At 43.5% G+C, this 22994-nt stretch overlaps 1 protein-coding gene across 11 annotated transcripts in view; it reads left to right on the forward strand.

Annotated features, from left to right (window-relative positions):
• The window catches only part of TUB (TUB bipartite transcription factor), a 155749-nt gene that overhangs the window by 67001 nt on the left and 65754 nt on the right, over positions 1 to 22994 (forward strand). For 3 of the 11 annotated variants that reach the window (XM_074585888.1, XM_074585892.1, XM_074585894.1), the window contains exon 1: positions 16217 to 16627. The exons of 6 other annotated variants lie outside the window; for them this stretch is intronic. In XM_074585888.1, the coding sequence (XP_074441989.1) occupies positions 16590 to 16627 (38 nt within the window). In that variant the 5' untranslated portion in view covers positions 16217 to 16589. Of the gene's footprint in view, positions 1 to 16175; positions 16628 to 22994 lie in introns of those variants that run through there. 2 more of the 11 variants (XM_074585896.1, XM_074585887.1) reach the window with 2 other exon arrangements.

Genomic DNA, 22994 nt, shown 5'->3' on the forward strand with positions numbered 1-22994 from the left:
GCAGGATTTCTGGATGCATGGGATCCTCAGTGCAGGTGCCGTTTTCACGGGGCCTCCCAAGCTCCTCTGAAAAAGGTAACCGCTTCTGCACAACCGGCCATTCAGCCACCTGGGAGTGGGGGGAGAAGGGGAGAAATTCGCTGTGTCTGAGAGGGGATGTGCTGCAGTTCTACTTCAAAGCATTAAGAAGCAGTTAGTGTATTTTTTTTTTATTTTTTTTATTTTTTTTTTACTTCCTAAAATGGTTGGTGCTTGTTTAAACAGTGGCTCCTCGCACAAGCAGGTGCTGTGTTTCTTCCTGCACTGAGAGGTGCCCATCCTTTGCTCAGCGGTACTGCAGGCAGAGCTGCTGTCTTGCTGAGGTGTGTGGAAGTGCCACCCCTGCGCTCTCTGCACACCCTTCTCCTCGCTGCCTGGAGGGCAAAGGATAGGAAAGCTGGTTCTGGGCGTTACCTTCTACATTATTGTGGATTTCCCCTTCATCCTCATCCAGTGTCAGCTTGTTCACCCTCCGGGCTCAGCGAGAGGGAATTTGTTTGCCCATCAGATTACCCGCCTCTCTCACAAATTTCACGCCTCCTGAGAAGCGGAGGAAAGCTGTACTCTCTGAGTGAACTCTAGCCCAGGACCAGACTATAAAGTTTGTCCCAGCCAAAAATCCATCACCTCAAGGAGAAGCAAAATTGAAAATTTGATGGATTTGGAACGAAAGAGCAGTTTATTCCAGAAGTACCATATATAGCACTGAGTGAAGCAGCAAGGTTCGAGGGAGACCCTGGTTAAGTTTTAGAAGCTCATCATTAATGCTGCATCTGTCATGTTTTATGATGATTTACGTAGTATTACAGAAATAATGGACCAAGCTCTCAGCTGATGTAAATCTTCATCTCTCACTGGAACTCAATGAAGTTCTGCTAGTCCCTTTGGAAATTTGGAGTTTGATTTGCAGTTTTTATTGCTGCATACAGTATTTTCCCTGCTTCCACAGGGTTTGCAGGATATATTTCAAGTAACATAGACAATGTTGGTAAATCCACCTGAATGCCGAGTTTTCTCTGCAGATTAATAACATGAAGTTGATCTCACAAAAGGACAAGTACCTGACCTCGCATTGCTAATGCAATTAAAAACACTGAAGAGGTCTTGCTATGTTATTAGCTCTTAGCGCTGCTGTTCTCACAGCAAAAATGTAATTTGATGTTTATGCTGCCACAGCAAATTCAATTCTATTAATCCCCAAGTTGCATCCCTTGCATGTGAGAATACCCATCAATTTGTCTTTATGAGTTCTGCTTCCTACTAATAACTATGCGCAGTGTCTTATGATCTGAGAGACAATGAACCAATCTGTTCATTTGCAAAATGATCTTTGATGTGACCCCTGTTTCACTTCTGTCATTATCTTTTCATCCAGCTTCTTCCTACAGTTCATTGATCTGAGCTAGGAATGGGGAACTCGATTTTCAGGGCGCTCTGCTTCTGAAACGTGAGGGGACAGAGACACATCCAGAGAGCTGCCACTTGGTCTCCCTGGGGGGCAGAAGCCTGCCTTGGCCGAGAGCCAGGGCAGCAAACTACCTTCCTGGAGGCGTCTGGAGAAAAAAGGGCTATAGGCTGCTATGCTGGCCGGGCTACGGAAACTGAAGTTTAGGATACCATTTCAAGTGGCAGGAAAAGGGGCAAAAATTCAGTCACGTTCACAAATTTGGCCTAAAGGAGAGACCTGAACGTGTAATGGTGTGACCTGCCAACCATTCTTTCCAATAGATCACACAGGTCTTAAATACAGAGCCTGTGTGCTGGCGATCTTAGACAAAGAAATTTAAAAGCTTTGGGCTTGAAAACTGATTTAAATTTAAATCATAATTGATTTTTTTTCTCATTTTGATTTTTATGAACAGATGGGCTATAGCTAGCAGTTGCCCTTGAGGAGTCTTTAAAAATGTAGGTCTGTGAACTGTTTCCCTGAAGATTGATACAGCTGCTATTTCTTCAGCTATCTCTGAATCATCCTCAATTACTATATGTCTTTATAAAATAATTATAGGTTTTATCCAGGAACCGAGCTCAGCTCTGTATTTTTCATAAAACACTTACACAGGGTTGGTTAGCAAAAGAGATGGGTTTACCCAACCAAGTTTTCAATTATTTAGCTTTGAACTTTTGTTCTCTTATTCAATGTTTTGCTACTGTGCAGCAGCTATATTCCCTTGGAACTGAAATGGAAAAGATTTTGGCTGCTCTATCCATCTCTTTACACTTACTAATTTGTCTGCCAGAGTAAATCACACACAGAACGAACTTAGAAGAGTTATTAGCTCAGATAAAGCTATTCAGACTTAAACCAATAAATAAATGATAATCTTGCCCTGGAACATCTCTGCTTGTGCAAAAGTCAGTCCGCTCTTTCTCCTTCCCTGTGCATGTATAATGGGGAAATACTTTGTAGAAAAAAATCAGTTTTAAATGCAAGATGAGAATGGACTGAATGAAAGTACGTGGCATTATCTCTGGATGATGGGGTGGTGGAGGCTGGGTGGTAGCAACATGGAATTGTCATCCAATGATACAAATACAATTTACAAGAGTTCATTTAGGTCTTGCCCCTCATTCTCCAGATTCATCTTTGATGATGTCTTGGCCAAAGACAGATATGTTGCAATGGGGAGGGCAGTAGGTGAAACCATTGAGCCAACTGTCCAGGCAACACATTAAGGCTGGCAGGTCTCTTCCTTCAGGTACCTGAAGACGTGTGGGGTAAGAAACATTTTGTAAAGGAGAGTTTATTTTTTTCCCTCTGCATTTTCCATTTTTGCTACCATTATGGACACCTTTTACTCATGGCAGAGGTCAGGCTAAAGTACAAATCTTTCTTCTGGAGAAATGCGAGGAATTGGGGAGCCATAGAGCTTTCATGTGCCTTTATATAATGGCACAGGAGGGGATTGTTAAGATGAGTTAGCAAAGTTATAGATTATCAGAAGTGGTGTCAGTAAAGTATATTTTCAACTCTGTAGAAGTTATATCTCCATCTTTGTTTTCTGTATTATTCTGATGCACAAACCCTGTAATTTATACGCACTGCTATGGAGGATTGCATGCATTAATCTTTTGCCTGGAGGAATTTTCAGCATGTATGTCACGGAAATGAAGTATGGAAGGAGTCTAAACCCTAACTCATCTCCAGTGTAACGTGCTCAGTGGCTGCTGCTGGGATTTTGCAAGGCTTCTTAGTAGAAGTTGCCGCTTGGATGTGTTTGAATAACTTGAGAATAACTCTGGTGTTTCCAGTGCTGGTGGACTGTGTAACAGTCAGCAGCCTGGCTACTCTTTGCAGATATGATTACAACCACTGCATTCCCTTTGTTTTAATGAAGTAGGTTGCATTCTTCCACCTCAGATTCTTATTATGAGGCAGTGAGAGAAATCCCTCATGCCCACGAGGACTGACTGGTTACGTGACAAATTCTCCTGTGATGAGGAACGCTGTTTAGTGTACCTCAAGACCCAGTGCTCCGTAGGCACTTCAGTGACCTGGCTGTCTTAAGAAACCCTACAGATTTTAACTTACTTAAATTATGATGGCTTACAAGTTCAACTTAGTGTAAACTGATTTAGACTTTTTTGTCCCATGTTTGCTTTTTTGTGTTTTTTGGGGGTTTATAATACAGAGCTCCCCATCCAGATAATGGCACTGCTGGGGCGGACAAATGCATCTAGGGCCTGTCCCACATCCCACTTTGCCTGCCTTGCATGTTTACACTGTAAACATTACATAGGGAAAGAGAGACCTAAGGGAGAAGTAACTCGTTCAAAATCAAGTAATCAGGCCCTGGACTGAGAATCTCATTCAGCTGAAGTTCAATCTCACGTGCCCTTGTTAAACTGCAGTTTCCTGGTTTGCTGCCTCTTTTGATGCTTTGCCTTGATGCCTGGAGTTCTCTTGTTCTTCAGGGGGTACAGGTGTTCAAAACACCACCTTTGCTCATGAATATTTTCTTTTAAATAAAGGGGTGATAGATTGCTTCAGGGATGCAGCTGATCACAGGATAGGAAATGTAACTCGAGCATCTCTAGAAATAACTTAGCAATGCTGAAAACCTGACATGTTTTAAGATAAATATATTTAATCAATTCTGCTCTTGAGATTGCAGTTGGGACAGAGGCACATCTCCCTTTGTACCTGCTTAGACTTCATTTCATGTCAGTGGGGAATGAAAATAATTTCTATGCAATGACACAAATCATTGATTGGTAGGTGTTAAAGGAGCCCAGAGTCTCCATTTTTTGTTTGGCCGATGCCTGCCAGTGTCATGTAAGCAGGCAGGAATACTCATACGACTTGATATTTTTTACAACTGCTACACTGAAGGAGGAAAGCAGACTTATCTCAGGGTAGGGGCAATACGCACAGAGGCACCCTCTGTTTTACTGACCCCCTGAAGTCTCCAGTGGACAGTGAAGTTTTGTTAAGCAGGATGCCAATATGAAAACCAATACGAATTTTCCAGTATTCTTTTCTCATTTACAGTTAAGTCACAGGTGTCATTTTAAAGGACATTATATTCACTGATTCTTCCAAATATTTGAATTAATGAACAATTTTCTCTAAACATCCAGAGTTAGACTTCATTTCAAATAATTAAAAATTTTACCAAGGAAAGCTGGTGCTAAATTGACATTAGGAGAGCATGGTATAATACATCTTGAGGTCGGCTAGTATAATTGTGTTTTCCTCTTCTCCGAAGCCCTACCTTGATCATATTAGGCTGACCATAGAATAAATGTGCAAAAATACTTCCACCAATCCCAGTGGACTTCTGGAAATATCTATTTATTGCCAATTATTTCCTTCCAGACTAAAATTTGCATCTAAGCCACAGACTCTCCTACAATGTCTTACCTCGGTGTAATAATACATTTAGATCTGTTGGATTTTCTATGCACAAAGTGAGTAGTAAAGGGAAAAAAAGAATTCTTCAACTAATATTTGATAGCTAGGGCAAATGGTAGGGAAATATATAATCTCCAAGAACAACATTCTGTAAGGCTGACTACTTTCAGTAGAATTTAGCACACAGTATATTTTGCTATAGACTGATTCATTTTTAAAAGACAATTTGAAGTCAAATCTGCCATTCAGAAAAATATGCAGTATGTTTCCTTTCAAGTGTTGCGCATTTACTGTATGGCTGGCATGTTTTGTGCAACAAAACTCATTGCCATCAAGTGGTAAGAAGTTGCCAAATAGAAAAAAAAAAGGCTCAATACCCACCATCGTCTTCTGTCCCCCTTGAGGTGTTGCATACCTTTGCATATTTCAACTGTGACTCGTTTCTAATTGACTGACTTACTCCAATATCCTATTACAATGTGCGGTATTTTGGGAGGCTTTTCATTATTGTAGAGTTTTGGTTTTTTTCCCAGCCTGATGATATATGGACCTTTTGTGTGTAATTTCTCTGATTATATTCAGTCTATTAACTCCAACTCTGTCTTCTAGACCTGAGTCCCCTGTTCTCTGGGTTTATTTTTTATATATTTTTTTCCCCTCTGTTTTTGTCTCCTTTTCCACATCAATTTGCCTATTACCCCTTAGTGAACTTTTTCAGTGTTCTCTGGACTGGTTGGTTTTTTTCTGTTTCTCCTTGACTTAATTTCTTTCACTGAATCTTGGTTTCACTTTGACATTTCTGTATAAAGGAAGGGTCTTACTGTTAACTGGGTCTGCTTGAGAGTTAAATTGGAAAACATGCTGCGAGGCACAGAAGGGAATTTCTCTAGGTCTTAAGAGTCAGCGTGTCTCAACACATCCCTCTGTTACTACAGTACAATACAGCACTGGTTGTAAACGGGCTGTTACATTACCACCTTCCTAATGTAAGGGAAGACGGTGTAGGCAAGGATCAATAAATAGCAAATGTCAGAATGAGGAAACCGCTCAGCAGCTCCTGAGGAAGAGGCAGTGCTTTTTGCAGAGTGGATTCTCAAGGGCGTTGTTACGGTGAGGACTCCATGAGAGGGAGCAGAGTCACACAGCAGGTGTAGCAGCAAAACGGTTGTGCCAAATATCCAGCATGCGCAATTGCTTCATTATGGTTGCTAGAGGTACAACACGGATGTATATTATACGTATATACAACATATATAAACATACCAGGACTCTCTGGGAAAAGGGCCATCCATGGTTTTGGAACAGACTTTTAGTAAATGCAAAAAGTCTGGTATTTTTTTGTTGGTTTTTTTTTTTTTTTTCCTAATCTCCACTCCCATTTTGTAATACTCCCTTCCCCCCAGCTCTTTTCTACTTCTTCCTTGTCTCAGATTTCCTTCTTGCTTATCTTCCAGCCAAAGTGTGTGCTGGCCCTCAGAGATTAACTGTGCTGTCCAGAGGCAGGTGGGGCAATTCTGCAGAGACGGTAAAAATCCCTTCCTGAAGACCTGAACCTTGATCTTTCCTGAAGAATCTTAAAAGATTCTTTAAATCCAAGAAAAGGAGACAGAGCTGTGAGAGGAAGGAAGGTAAACTGAGACACTGCCACATCATTTGTGCAGGAATGGGCATGACGGGTGGTACCAGCAGCAAGGCAATAACAGACTCTGAAGTTCTCAGTTGTCTCATGCCCTTTACTTTTTTCCTCTTCCCAGACCTCTCACTAAATCCAGGCCTGTGACTAAGCGTCCACATTTTATTTTTTTTAAGTGAATGCATCATATCTTTTACCAATGCAGACAGTCCGTCTGGCTTCACATTCTCCATAGCATGTACTGTATCTGCACATTCACTGAAGGAACATTGCGTTGATCTCACAGTCTCCTTTTGATTTAGTCATAAATAATACATTTTGGGTGAATCTGGAATTATCCCTGCACTCAGTCAGTTTGTCTTTATAACTTGCTGCTCCTGAAGGGGGCTTGAAGGATGTGGTTACAATTGTATTACCAGTGTTATGATCCAGACCTGAATAACCGTGTTTGGCACGGGCATGGGAATGAACCAGGCACATGAACTCCGCTGACCATGCAACTGGAAGGACAGAGAGGAAAATGTGGTATAAATGCAAGGACGGTGCAGCTGCAGCAGAACTTGGCTTAGAAGAGCACGGAACTGTCATTGATAAGGAGGTGTGAAGAAATCCCAAGGAGTCAAAGTAGCAATTCCTGCATTGGATATTAGAGAGAAGAACATCCAAATATATCCACCTACAGTAGTTTAGGAGAAACTAGATGTTGTCTGAAAAGGGTCTGAGAGGCCAAAAAAGAAGACTGGTTTACACAAAGCAAAATGGAGTAAAAGAAGACAGACAGATTTCATACAGTCATCTCCCTATATAAAAAACTGCACAGGCCCAGAGAATTTTGTATCCAGGTAATTTCTATACCGTATTTACTACAGAGACATGAACTCACTTTCACTATTTGATTTATTTCCTGCTTTTAATTCTTATCCCAAAATTGCATGAGAAATGTTACTTTACCTTATCTTCTGCCATGCAAGAAAACTCTCTTTGAATAATTTAATTTTTAAAGTGGAAGTCTTATTTTAATGATCCTTTGTGTTTTCCTTACAGTGCTCTTTGAAGGTATGAGTGTATTTTTTGATTAGTAATTAATTGGTGCTTAAACACTTAGCATTTTATGTCTAGAAGGGAAATTTTAAAAGCTTATCTTCCTGTCTGGCTGCCAGGAAATGTATTTTGCAAACAACAGTTCCTCCAACCTCTTTTTTTTTTTTTATGGAAAAATAACATAAAAAAACTACTTTGATTTGTACTTGCTGGTGTGGGGACTCAGCTCAAACCACTGATGAAGTAAATAAGAAAAACGTGCTCATGGTCTGCCAGATGCAGCTGATAAGGTCAGCACCGGGCTCTCCCCCTCTGAACGAAGTGTTGTGCCGAGGGCTGCAGCACAGCAGGGTCTGGCCTGATGCAGGTGCCCTCCCCTCTGAGATGGCAGGACCTCGCCTGCTTCGTGCCAGACCCTTCAGGTGTTGCCTTTCAGAGGGGCTGGCAAGAGATAGGGCCATCTGCAGTGCCCTGGGAGGGGTCTCTGCATGTGGGTGCAGGAGGGTGGGGGTGAAGTGTTGGTGGGAAGGTGTGCTGGAGGTGGGTGCTGGGCTGCACGATGAGCCCACAGAGACCCCCAGGCTGTAGGCAGGGAGTGCCCATGTGCCCACATAGGGAGCTACCTCTTCACCAGTCAAATAGAAACTGCCCGGTGGAAGCTGGGAGCTGCCCGGCAAGTATCTGTTAAACTCTTACAGCCAAATCACTGAGAACCTGCTGAACAGTGAACTAAAACATTTTATAAGAATATGCTAAAACATAACAAAAAAATGTCTCTTTAGGCTGGACCAGGTTATTGAACACAGTGTCTCACATTTAGCTTATGCTGAACTATTTGGCCACAGCTTCAGTCATCTATTGAGGTAAAGTGAAAAAATAGTGTGGTGAAATCAATAATGTTAATAGCTCTTGCAAACAGAAATTCTCAGCCAACTGTTTAAGTTAATTTAGTGTATCTGTGTATTTGAAATTATTACCAGTTGCATTAGATTGTAATTCAGGGAAACACTGAGTAAGCAATGCACTCTCATCTTGTCCTTGTACTGGCAAATGCGGAGGACTCGGAAAGCACTTGGCACAGAATATAATTTGTATGCGCTGTAGATGGATGTTTCAGAGAAGATCAGCTGATCAATTCCTAGCTTATCCAGAGACTTTCTATAGAGATGTAGGCAACCTAAGTAATCTAGCTCTTGCCTCAGTTTATCATCTCTAACGTGAATGCGGCATTTTATCGCATTAAAAAGATGATGTAAAGCAGTCATATTATGAATAGTATCATATATTGGCCAGAAGTACAGATGATTGCAGTAAGTCAAGCTAATAAGTTGCACAAATTCTGAAGGAAAATCAGGTGTTTCCATTGCAAGCTCAAATATATTTAACCCATTCTACTGGAAGGAGAGCAGCAAAACAATAATTGAAATTCTTATTCCTGCTCCTTTTGAGAAGTTTTACTAACTACGCAATTTTAAAGCAAGCAAATGAAAACAATAACTTCATACTTCATACTATTTAATCTTAAATATCATCTGAAGACCCTGAAGACTGTAGAATGTTTTCTAGTTATAAAAATGTTCAGCTATTCTAAAGCTAGTTTCCTATTTTTCGAGCTGCTTTGACTGCAAACAAAACCATTCAAATCTTTTCTCCTTGTACAGTGAACTCAACCTTATTTTAATTTGATTGCAACTCTGTGCTAAAGTGTAACGGAACGTTAATTCTTTCAAAACCCGTGGCTCTTTTTTTTTTTAATAAACAAACTGACTTCTTTGAGTAATCAAGTTTGATGGAAGAAGAAATCTGGAGGGTATAAAATGAGAAGGTCATTATCATGATGTTCCAAACGAACACTTATGGCAAAGCATTTCTGGTTCTACTTACAAGTTCTGCTGGGAGCACTTCAATTTTCTGGCTCATTGTCAGGTGAAGTTAACAGCTTTTAAGGGCAGATAAGTCATGTCTGAGTTTGAAACATCCACGAGTTGGAAACTTCTTTGAGATTAGAGAGGATTTTGTTTGGTTTTTTGTCTAGCTCCCCAATAGCTAAGCATGAACATTTAAAGCTATATCCTCAGCTGGGGTAGACAGTTTAAGATCTATAATTTCAATGGACTTTTTTTGATTTACATTAACTGGAAGTAATGCCTATACATGCTTTTACAGAAAAGTTATGAAGGATGTACTTAGTTTCAGGTTAATCCTGAGGTTTTGCTGTATTAAGTACAGTTGCTTACTCACCATGCTGCAAAGAAAAGAAGAAACAGTTTGGGGTTGAGACTAAGCAGGCTAAGACATGCTACTGTTTGCTACCAGTTAACGAGAATTTTAGCACAGCTCTCCCAGTCTGAGTTGAAAGAGCCTGCTTTTGTCCTGAGAAGACACCTCAGGGTCCTCTGGACTTGCCAGGAGGACAAAGGGAGATGCAATATGTTCCCTTCTTGCTGGTTGAGTGCAAAATGATGCATCTTAGTTCAGAGGAACAAAATGAGTAACAGGCACAAACTGAAATACGGGAAATTCCATTTAGACATAAGACAACACATTTTGACTGTGAGGCTGGTCAAACAGTAGCACAGGCCGCCCAGAGAAGTTGCAGTCTCCATTCTTGGAGATGATGAAAAACTTGCCTGAACACAGCTCTGCTGTAGTTGTCCTGGCTCTAGGCAGACGGGTTGGACAAAATGATCTCCAGAGATGCCTTCCATTGCCTTCCATTGCCATCCATCCTGTGATTCTGTGAAAATAAAAACCCACAAAAGTGTCAGAACTGAAAACTACCCTTGATTTTTAGAAGGGAAAAACAAACAAAAAGTGACTTATAATTTTCCAGGCAGTAAACTGGCATTTGGTTTGCCATGAATCTAGACCTGTCTTATAGGAGAGAGACATGTACTTTGGGCAAGGGAGAATTTTTGAAAATATGTCTTTTTTACTTGGTATTCTAACAGTCTTGAGTGACGTGTAAATCGTGTGAATGGTTCAGAAAAGTTCAAAAAGCACCAGTGCAAGAGATGAGAGTAAAATTACTGTGTAAAATTTGGTTTAATAATAACCTTCAAAGGAAAAAGAAACCTTTGAAAGCAAAACCGATGTGAAATAGTATGCTGAAATGGGATAGGATTATCCAATTTTGTATTTAAGCACTATCACAGGAAAATTCATCCTTCATGAACAATCATTTTAGGTATCAGGATGTAGGAATAATGTTAGAGGGCAAGTAAAAAGGGGAGTCTGAAGGGAATATAAAGCAGAATCCACTTCTAGCAGTCCCACTGGATTTAGATAAGCGTGTTCAATGGGACAGCAATTCCAAAGATGACAGGAGCTCTAATTATGATTATACTAGTTTCTTCCTCAAGTTTCGGTGACTTTATATACAGCAGGCACGTAGGTTAGTCTGTCTCTGTGCAAGAGACTTTGTTTCCACCTGAGTAACAAGGTTTATTACTTACAGTAGGGAATCAGAGCATTGGATATAACCAGTGCAAGATTTTGAGAGAGATGCTAAGTGTTGTTATAGAACCTGCTATCAGACTGAACTAAAAACTTGTCCAGCAGGCGCTGAATGCAGGGCATCAGTGACAAACACCACGACCGTGGTGTACAAGGTTTGATTTCTAGTGCTGGCAAAGTGGGCTTAACAACTTTCACTCCTCAAAAGTTAACATTTTCTCATACTTACTTATTTTACAGAAATATGTAGATGTAGGTGTCAGCTTGATATTAACTGTAAAAAACCTGATATTAGACAGGATCTCAGTGGAGCCAGGCAAGTTCAGACTGAAGCAACTAAAGTGAAAAATCACTCTGGGTGGCGAGGGAACTCTATTCTGTTATTGCAGAATAGATTTTATTTCGGTGTGGTAGCAATCGGTATTTATGCTTCACAGCCTCACAATAAAGAAACAGAAATGTACTTATTGGAATGAGAATATATGAAATACGGTAAGGAAAAGTGAGCTTCCATGGAGAGATAGAGAGGATCAACGCTGTAAAGGCTGCAATAAATCTTCCATATACCAATTTGTCTCCTTCCCAGAGTTTCATCTCCAAATTCTTCACCTTTACCACAAAATTTTCTTGTTATAGTTGAAATTGGGTTATCAAAAATAATGCCTTTTTTTTCTTACTAGGGAAACAAGATTTAACCTGGTCTTCTTTCTATTTAAGGCACAAGGACAGTGAACTTGGCATAAGCCTCATCCAAAGCCCATGACCATGAGCAGCATTATCTCTCTCATGTCTTTGGTATTATTGAAGTGTTTATGGTTAAAATTACCATTCAAGGCTTTGATTTAATTCTCTTTTTGTGAGCATTTTCTTCTTTTTTGATTTGTGAAAGTTTTAATGCCCTTATTATCATCTCTGGAGTTTATTCTGAATTTGTTTTAATACATTCCAGAACTCACTGCTTGGGAAGAAATCCACTGAACTTGCTGAATTTCAGCTCACTATACAAAACCTCGGCTTTTGCATCTGGCTATGGTTAGTTGCACAGTTTGATTTTCAAACAAATGAACAAAGAAACAAACAAAATATCCTAGATACCCTCACAACTGATCTGAGCTTTATACAGAAAAGTTCATGAACTTTGTTAGCAACTCTAGATTTGTAATGAATGCAGATAAGTTTTATTTGGCATGGCTTTACTTCAAATATGATAGGCTGATTTTAGATATATTGGAATGGAAAAATCTAAACACAACCGCTTCTGTAGTTATGCCAGCATAAACACATCCCTATTCCTTGTCATTTGGAGCTTAATATTAGAAATGTCCACGCCAATAAAGAAAAACCCAGAATCTCCTTACATGCTTGTGCCAAATCTGTTCTGTTTGTGCTATTGTAAGCTATAAAATGACAGATAGGAGTGTTTTCAGCACTATGCTTTAGCTGATCCAGAGACAAGAAACTGTCAGCTTTTGCCCTTTTAAAAGAACTAAAAAGTAAAGATCGAATTAGTCTCTCACACGTCTTATAAATGGGTTAGAACTGTGAGTTAGGATGGGTGTTACACCACAGCATAAACCCAGGATGGACCTAGAAATAAGAAAATCTATGGTGTTCATTACTATTCTTTTCCTTTTTCTAAATTCAACCTTCTTTCAGGTCAGCTAAAAATGCAAATGAGTCAGGAATTCAATTCAATACATACCCCGAGCCCACTATAGCAGCTATGAGGTGTAGGAAACGTTCTAAGCCACACAACACGCAGACCTTTCTACCTGTAGCACACAAGCTCTGAACAGTGCCGTGCTCACTACTGCAGAAGCAACAGTGGCTCTAGAAAGAGGAACAATAGGAACACAGATAGATAAAAACCTCTCTATGAGAGATAACCTGTGCACTTTTTCAAATCAGTATATACATTTACTATTTGTTTGTGGGTTTTTTTTTTCATGGGCTAAATTATAAGAACCTTATTCCCCCATCGTGGCAAAATTAGACTTTTAAAAGTTATTAATCTGTACATTTAGGAAAGAGCTTACATCAGTTTCTTATTTTACTGCTTGCTTTGGTTCTCCCAACTCCCTTTCAGCAGAGTCCTCCTGCTTTGATGTCTTGCTCTCTACCCAGATTGCCAGAAGGCTTTCAGTTGCAAATGCAGGTGTTTTCAACTGCTAGATACAGTTGTGTTGTATTATTCATTGTTATTATTGTATTATTAGTAGGACACTTCTTTTACATAGAGAACAAAATAGGAATAATTGGAAAGGTAGCACACTACACAGAGGAAGGTGGTACTCAGTGAGACATGTTTGGCAGCGGAGGAGCTAGGTTTGCAACCACATTGCTCCTTTCCATCTGTTTCGTATATCCATCGTTGAACCTGGAAAGTGCTCTTTTTCTAATAGACTGTCTTGCCCATCAGGCTGGTATCTGAAACTAATTAAGCACGTCTTTTGAGAAGTCTCTTTACAGATAGCACCTAGAAATCATCATTGGAAGTCAGGGTTATTTGTTACATGCTGGAATTTTTCCCTAGTTTTTGTTGTAGTAGTACTTGAGGAAACTGGCACCTGCAAAAGCCAGGTCTTCTCTGGCTGCTGAAAATCATTAGAAATGTCAGTGAGTGGATCTGCACCTCAGCGGCAATCTTGAGGCTTGTTACACAGCAAAATGAACACCGTGGTCATCCTCCTGGCAAGGATTCCTCTTCAACTCTTGCCCTGTTAGCTCTGTGTGCCACGTAGACAAAGCAGAGTGACGTCCAGAGGAGACTGGTGAGTTGGAACCTTTCTGCTCTGCTCAGGGGGCAGTGCATTGCCACCGAGAAAGAACCAAAGCTGGAGAGTGAGGCAGTATAAAAACAAGTGACTCAAGATGGTAAAGGGATGATGGAGAATCAGGGAGGATGAGGAAGAGTTTGGGAGCCTAAGTAAACCCTACAAAAGCGGATAAAACATCAGAGAATTGTCCTCCCTTCTCCCCATAGAATTTTCCCGATATTTCTTCTCCTCTGTGTCAGCTCTCCCTAGATGGACATTATGCTCTTTGCACCCCCATCTTCCAGGACACCCTGACCGTCTCCCATTTTGAACGTCTAGTAACCCCATATGCTTTGTATTCGTTGAAAAAAAAAAGAGAAACATGGTCTTGGGCTGTTTTAATGACAGCAAAGGACTTCCATATTTCATATTAGTCAGAGGTTCAGAGGGATCTTTTTGATGTGTGTGCTTTAGCTCATCTATCAGACTTTACACTTGTGGCTTTTTGAAAATAGATATTCTAATCATCATTCTTGAGAGCTTTTGACTCCGAAGACATGAAACTCTTCAAGTTTTCATCTGTCTTCTTTTCTACAGAAGCCTCAGCAAATGGGCATGCTTAAAAAGCACGCAGCTTAGTACCGGGAGATGGGATCTTCTGCAGCCTCACGCTAATAACACTGCCAGGTGGTGGTGTTGTACAGTTCCAGATTGTGCCTGACTGGAACGGAGGTCTGCCAAGGCCAATGCCTGGTGCTGGTCACGAAAGCAGCAAATTGTCTTATCCACATGGATGTGGAGAATTCTTCCTTAAAGGTAGATCTCATTTTGACTTCTGGAAAATGTTTAAATTGCAGTCTCTGGCTTTAAAACAAATTAGCCTCTCTAAAGTTTATGACAGTGAAGAACATGGTGACATTTCTGTTATCTGTCAAGCATGTCATCTTCTGTTAACTCTTGCTGGCTTCCTGGCCCCAGCCGCGTTCTTTGGTAGTGAACTCTACCATACAGTTATGTTGCCTGAAAAAGTATCTCCATCAATCTGTTTTTAATTTGCTAAATTATAATAGTCTCCTTTGCTTTTATGCTATAAAACCAGAACAAAAGTTCTTTTTCTACTGTTCTTCTCTACTATTTCTAGACACTTACTTTTAACCCCATCTCTGTTTTCTTAGGTGAACATTTTTACTCACTCTCTGCTCAAATGCGCACCTTCCCACAGCCTTAATCATTCACCCTTCTTTCTAATTCTGCAATACTTTGCAATGGGATCACCTGTACCGTACCCTTCTTCCACATGAGCTCACGCCATCAAGCCGAAGCCCAGCGTTGCTATTTGGGGATGGCTTAGCAGGTCACAGCTTCACGTCTGTCACTTAGGTGCCCCTCTCCATCTTAGCCTGTCCAGGGTACAGTGGGTGCCTCACTGAACTCTCTGGTGGTTTATTCCACTATGCCTGATCTGTGTGAAAAGGTGACTTCAAGCTAACTCATAACAGTCTTTTCTTTAAATATCCCCTCCATACACAGTACAAATGTTACCTACAACAAAACTTCTGAGATACTAGGGGCCAGACTGCCATTATTCAAAGCAAATAGAGATTATATTTTTCATTAATCCTCATCTTTCACTAATTCCTTGTTCCTTCAGATCATGTTTTTTTCCTACAAAGTCAGACTGTTTCTATAAGCTGACACAGACTTATGGGAGGAGGAGCAGGGATTTACATGGTCAATAGTGTAAATGGGCTTTACTTCTGCTGTGGCTGCAGAGCTGGAGCCGAGCTGGTCTTGCTGGGACGAGTGGATGGCTGCCTGTAAGACGAGTTGTGTACCAAAAGCTGGGTTCCTCAGGGAGCTGAGGCTGTGCTCTGCTCCCAGCCAGACTTAGCCTTCTGCCACGGCTTCCCCAAACAGCTGCTGGTGCTGGTGGCCACCCCAGGGCCAGCAGAGTTAAGCTGTGGCCACCGTGTCCCAGCGGGCCTGCATCGCCGTGAGGGGCCAGTCCGGCCTTGGCGAACACAAAACATGAATTTTCCCTTAAGGGTCGTGTTAAGCTTTTGCTAACAGACCCCGGGCCACGGCTGCTCAGCCATTTCGGGGGCGAGTTACTACAATTTATAGATTTTGCCGGCAGGGCTGGACTGAGAAGAGCCTGAGCTGGGGCTGAGCTTTCCTCGCACCTCTCCCCCGCCTCAGGGGGCTGCGAGGGCCCTGGCCCGCCTCAGGGCCCGGCCGTTACCCGCCGCGGGGGCGGCGCCAGGCACACCGAACCGAGCCTCGCCGCGCCCGGCCTGGCCCTCGCCGGCCGCGGCCCCGCACATGCCCAGTGGCAGCGCGGCTGACGGGGCAGGGGCGGGCCCGGCGCGGAGGGCGGCTCGGCCCGGCGCGGCCCGCCTCGCCCTGGCGATGCCTCAGCGCGGCGGCGGCGGCAGCGGGGGGGCAGGCGGGTAGCGGCGGCGGGGACGCGGTGCTGCTGCCCTGCCTTTCCCTGCTCGCCGCTGGCCCTTCCTCCGCCCCCTCCCGCGCCCCCCCCCGCGCCGGTGCCCGGCTCAGCCGCCGCTCCGGGCAGGGAGGAAGGGCTGGGAGCCGCCTCCCGCTGCCCCCGGCCGCCCCCCTCCCCATGCAGCCCGGCCCGCCGCTGGGAGCCCTCCCCGGGGGGATGTTTCTGCGGCCGCTGCCGGGATAACCGGCGCGCCGTCCGCCCCCGCCCCGGACGGAGGATGCTGCCCGCGCCGTGGCGGGTTCCGACTCGGGCAGCAGCGGCCGCATCCCCCTCCTCGGCTCTGGGCAGCGTCGCCGGGGAGAGATGACTTCAAGGCACCAGGCGGACTGGATCCCTTACAGGTAGCGGGGGGACCCCCGCCGGGGGGCGGCGGGTGGGGCGGCGCGGGCGGCGGCCGGAGGGACTGGGGCCGCTCCTGGTCTGGAGCGGCTGCCCCTCGGGGGGTCGCCGTCGGAACCCCGTTCCTCGGCGGCGGGGCCGGGGTGGCCGGACCCTGCCCGGGGAGCGGCCGGAAGGCGGTGGGTGCCGCCGGGTGGAGCGGGTGGCAAGCCGGCCCCGGTGCCTGCTCTCGGTCCGGGGGTCCCGCTCCCGTCACCCAACTTCGGGCCGGTCCCGCTCGGCGAAGTTCATCGGCCCGTCTGTGGGGAGAGCTGTCAGCCCGGCGGAGAGCGGGAGAGCCGCGCAGCGGGAGAGCTTCCCTCCCTGCATCCGCCGCGGCGCCCCCCCAGAAGGAGGGACCGGAGCGCTGCGCCGCCGGTGGCGGCCGTCGCCCGGCGGCCGCGGAGACCCCGGCCCCCGCCGGCGGGCGCTCCCTGCCCCTTCCGCGGGGCGGCGGGCCGGGCGCGGCCGGCGCTTCCCCGCGGCCGGTGGTGCCGCCATGGCGAGGAGCGGGATCGCCATGGCAGCGCCCGGCGGCCGGCTGCCATTGGCTCCGCCGTTGCCATAAGCTACGGGAGCCGCCAGCGGCGGCGGCTGCCCCAGAGCCCCGTGCGTCAGCGGCGGTCGCCGGCACCGGGCCCGGCCCCGGGGACGCGCCGAGCCCCGCTCGCCCTGCGGAGCCCCGCTCGCCCTGCGGAGCCCCGCTCGGTCCCCCTTCGCCTGGCGGTGCCGGGGTGGGCTCGGCGGCGGCCTGCCCGTGCCTGCCCCCGGCGCGCGGCGTTGGAGCGGCGGCAGCGTTTGGTGCTGGCACACGGAGAATAGTTTGTTTCTGACTTGCCGGTGCGAGGAGGGCGCCAGCCGAAGGAGGGTTCGCTCCCGGCGGGATGGGCCGTGCCGGGCCGTGGAACAACAGTAAAGCCGCTTCTGAATCCGCTCTTCGGAGCCACGTTAACGTTGTGGGGCTTTTTAGTTTTCATTAAAATCTCTTTTTCAAACTGAATTATTGCAGAAAGACATCAGAGGCATTTTAAAAACGTGTTCTGGATAAGACAGCAAGGCATGTTTCTTTCATTTGTTTCATTGTAAATAAAACAAGGTGGATACAGTAACATAACCCCCTTTTTTTTTTGGGTGGAGAATCGTGAAATTAAAAATCTTTACAGAGTGCGGTGTAAGACAAAGAAAGACAGCTGTTTACGCAGATCAGTTGTAGTTTCCCCCATTCTAGATGACAGTATTTGTAGTGACCATATGCCACAATGAGTGCAACGTAAACACAAATAAATCACTCCTTAATACATAAGAAAAAAGATGCACAAGTGGAATTCTGCTGTTTTGATCTCTGCAAGTGATAGTTCTAATAAACAGAAGAACAAGAAAGAAAGAAAACGGATTACAACGAACCCAAGAATTTTGCTGCTTTCTCCGGCAGCTTTTTCAGACCATGTGTTTTGGAAAGATATAAGGAATTGGCACTAAGGCTTCAAAAATGACTAGCGCGTGCATTCTGATGCAATTTGAAGCCTTGTAATGAAGGCAAAAATACCAGAAGAACAGCTGTTCATGGTTCTTCCCAGCAGCAGAGTGACTGTTTCTCTGTTTTCTCATTGTACACAAGGCTCTGCAGAGGCCAATGCCAAAAGTTTGCTGAGGGCTTTTGTAGCAGTAGCCTTGAAGAGAGAAACAAAACATCTCTTCTGTTTCTGCTCAGTGCAGTTCAGAGAAGCAAAGGGAGACAAAGCAGTAGATCTTCAGAGAAACACAGATCTGATGATACTCATGTCTTTTCTAATATAATATTATTCTTGAATGTTAACTGTATGTTTATGGCCAGAAACTGCTGAGGACCACCCCAAACCAAAAGGCAAACAAACCACGCTTCTGCTCTGAAGTGTCTTTGTTTAGGCTTCTAAACTCTCATGGAGTTGACTTCTTTTTCAGTCTATAGGGCTAATTCCTGAGTTAGAGGTATATCACTGCAAATCTCATTGAACTTGCTTGTTTAAAGCATCCTCCAGGATCCCCTAAATGTACTTATCCAGGAAACAATAGTTTCTGAAAGCATATATGACTGAGATTACACATGAAAACACTTTATTAGTAAATTAGGTCAAATAAGTAAATTAGGAGTGAAATACACGAGGTGAGGGAGAAGCCTGATGTCCACCCCTTGGAATAGTTCATCTTTCCGGGAGCAAAATGCCCCGAGCTTATCTGCTCTGTTGCTTCAGATTCTTGTTTACTGTAGTGAGTTCAATGGTTGTTGACTGTCCAAGCCTGGAGGCCTGTTCCCCGCGTTCTTTATGGCCCGGGTGGCATGTGACAGCCCACAATGTCACTGCTGCTAGCGCGGGGCACAGAGCACAGGCTGATGGGCATGCTGAAGTCTGTAAAGACGTATGGGACGTAGCCAGAGCCTTGCTGGTGTACAGTGTGCTGGAAAGTGCTGCAAGCCCTTCTCTGGGCTTGGCAAAAGCTGTTTCAACTTTGGCATGGACTTTAAAACGGTAGCGTGACTCCTAAACCTATACTGCTCCTCCTAGAAATTGAAGGTACATGCAGCTATATACCTGAATTAATTCAAGCAGATAAGTGTTTTTTTCTTTAGAAAAATGTCATATTTTTCCTTACAAGTGAAATGAGCCAGAAGGAATCAGTTCTGCCTGTGTCTTGTACAACTCATTAAACAATCCACGTGCATGTCCAAAACTCACAAAACAGATTATACTTCCACTTTTATGGTGCTGAGAACGTTTTGAGTGGGTTAACAAAAAAATAACAAAAAACACTTTCAGTGTCAGTCCTAGCTTTCTCACGCTGAGGTGGATAAAAAATTTATATTGTTTGTGAATTTGCGATTTTGGTATTTTGCCCTTTATGTCTTTTTTTTCTTCTCTTATGTATTCTGCTTTTGAAACATTAACAGTCATAGGTTGAAAGAGATTTGATTTCACTAATGGTATCAAATACAATTGACAAATTATTTTTAAAAGTAAATATTTTGCAGCTATTTTCATGACACCATTTTGTAGACAGAAATTCAAGCATATGATTAAGTCCATACTCACATGAAGCTACATACCAGGTACAACAAGCTAGGAATTATTTTTTAAATTGAACACAATTTTAACAGCTTTTCTGACCTTTATTATAAAGGATCAAAATAGTTTAGACTCAAGTAAAAAATTAGTTGCAGTTCATGTAGCTGCCTCCAACCCCAAAGTGATTCCTGGTGGCAATTAAGAGTGAGATGTAGCTTCCTTAGGAATTATGGTCTCAAGCACAGTAGTGTTTTCCTTTGGTATCCTTTAGCAGCTTCCAGTAGAAAATACAAAGCAGAAACACCTGGGAGGCATTACAGATTCATAGGAGTTCAGCTTTTTAGTTCAAAAATATGTATTTTTTGGTTTCTATCTTTTTCCTGAACTCATTTTTAATTTATAGAGTTTCTGAAATTAACATATTCATTTTCATTTTATGCTGGTGTGTCTTGTATAAGCAAGCATATTCCTCATACTACATAACTGTAGTTAAATGAAACTGTTGCTAGCCAAGATAAAATTGTCAATACACTTAGTCACAGTAAGGTCCCACTTCCTATTATTATTATTAGTTATTATGTTTTCACCTGCTTCTTTAACAATACATCTCAATACTATAACTTAAAAAGCAGCATTTGCAAAACCGTCTAACCTGCTTAATAAGAAATATATAAACGTTGTCAGCTGAAAAGTGCGGTCCACACAGGAATAGATTTGCCACGAGTCCCCAGAGTTCTCTGCAAAGCATCTCTGTAATGCTACTGAGACTTGGTTTGTGCGGATAAACCTGCCGTAGCCCAAGGCAACCTGTGAACTGTGCTGCCGGGGGTCTGGCACTGCGCGTGGAGGGTGCTGTGTAAAGCAGATTACACAGCGTGCATTTGCAGTGGCATAATACCTCTTGATATATACATGATGATGGTAATAATATACATTACCTGTGACATTTTTTATTATACTCAATTGTTTATAGCTTTTATGAATTTGCTCTGAAGTTTTAAGGCTGTGCTTAGATATCACAGCTATAAACAGTCACTAGTTATTTATTTGCAGAGTGAAGGATTGCAGTTGGGTGAAAATTGTGGAGCAGAGCTGTGCTGGAAATTCATGAATCATGGCAATTAGAGCAGATAAGAAGATCTCTGAAAGTGTGATGTGTAAACAAGTCCTGGAACAGGCTTGAAGACTGAAGGTGTCCCACACTTGTTTCTGTGCATTTATTTGAGGTATTGGTGTATTATTTAAGCCTCAACACTCTAACGGCAGCAGTGCAGGTAGAGTGCTCGCCCCGCTGCAAGGTGCAGTTTGTGACCGAGAGCATCGCAATGCAGGCAAGCTCGCTCCCAGCTGCCTGTGGTGGGGAACGGCATCGATAATTTATGAGAGCACTGCTTTTTCTAAAGAAAAGGGTACAAAGAGCGTGAGTCTCTGCTCTAAATTAGAATGTCTAGTCTCAGGTTATTGCGATGTATAAAATTAGCCGAGCCGTGTGCTTTTAAAATGTTTGAGTTCTCCCCTAATTGGGGGTCTGCGCTCTTACATAGGGTGTTACTGCTGTAGTGCATAAGAGACTCCAGCTAAGATCAAAGTCCAGCTCTGCCCAGCATCAGTGGTAGGGAGCTGTACAAGCGCATCGTCAGAGGCAATTGCAACCCTGAAGCTGATAGCCTAAATCAACCAGGCAGAAAAGAGAGGCGAGGAGAATAAAGTATCACTTCAGTTTTACCAGTGAGGGAAACAGAGACCTGTGGTAGTTGCAGGGAATTGGCTTAAATGGAAATGGGACAAGGCTCAAGGGAGATTAGCATCAGAGCTGGGAGCGAAACCTGGTCGTCCTGTGCTTTGCAGTGTGCCAAAGGTGGATGTAAGTAAGGGGCTTTGCCACCTCTTGCAGGGTGCGCTTTGGGCCGTATGACAGATAAGTTGCACCGTCCTATAGTGTTGTGACCCCCCACCACCTTTGCAGCGTCAACATCCAGATCAAGGCTAAAGCTCATTTCATAATAGGCCAGTGGGTTTCTGGTAGCGACAGTCATTTGCAGGGTTCTGGCAGTGGCAATCATTTAGAAGCCATCTGTGCCAGATTGGGATCACAGCCAGAAAGTGGATATAAAATGTTATGGCTCCTCTTGCAGTTCCCCGAGTCGGACAATTTTGACTCTTATGCCTGAGGCTTTTTGGTCTTTCCTTAGACATGCAAGCAGCATCTTTTCTGGAAGGTGGTACTTTTTATTAGTAACTAAAAATTGTCATTCTAGAGAGCGGGATCTTTTCACACTTCCTCCTTGTACCTCTTCCCCTCATACTAATGACTTATTTTCTAATTCATGGTTCTCTGTTCTTTCTCTTTATGAGCAGATTTCTTTTTGTCATTTGTCCCTACGTCTTGCTCTCTTTGCCTCTTTTTTTTGCTTTCTTCTCTCTTTCCTGCTTAGAGATTATTCACGAAAATAGGATTCTGTCTTGCCAGCTATATGGTACCCTTCTCTGTAAATGTTTGTTCTTTGATTTGTATTTTATTGTTTGTAACTTTCGAATAAATCCATTCCAGTTTCTCATTATATTACTTCAATAGTTAGTACTGTGTGCAATTTTTTTAAGCCAAAGTTATTTTTTTTTCAGATTATCAAGAATTTAATTTCAGTATCTGCAGCAGATTATTCAAAGATTATTGCTTTAAGCTTGGATGTTAAAAATCAGTGTTTATTTAATATCTCAGCTCTTGCTGAAGCTTTTGTTACTGCAGTATATGAAGGCCAGTAACTGGGATCAGGAGATGCCCTTCTGGGTGATAGTCTGTGTCACACAAATGGCGGGGGGGGCTAGTGGGGAACTGAAGAACTGTTCTCTCTCTGGTTTGCAATCTCTTTTATCACGATGTAGTGGCAGGACGATACCAGCAAGTTCTGAGGACTCTCAGCTGAGAATATAACACCTCTCTGGGCTCTGTTATCATTTGTATTACGCTAATAGTATGCAGGTATACAGCAAGATGGTCTTCAGTCTGAAGAAGCGTCAGTTTAGAGGACAGCTACAAAAGGGCACAAAATACAAGCAGAAAGATGAGGGTGACTGTTGGCATACTTCTGGTTGCTTTAATTTTTGTTACAGACATATGATCATCAACTTCTTTTGACTATCCTGTTCTTAAGGAAATGGGAAGGAAGGGGATACTGACTTAACTAGACAAGGAAATGTGCTCCCGCAGAAGGGTGTATAGAGTGTGCAAAGGTAACTATGGGAGAAAGTGGAAAGACTGGAGTAGTTATCTTGGAACAGGATGAGTACA

Source organism: Larus michahellis, chromosome 4 (genome assembly GCF_964199755.1).
Source record: "Larus michahellis chromosome 4, bLarMic1.1, whole genome shotgun sequence".
Classification (NCBI taxonomy): Eukaryota; Metazoa; Chordata; class Aves; order Charadriiformes; family Laridae; genus Larus; species Larus michahellis.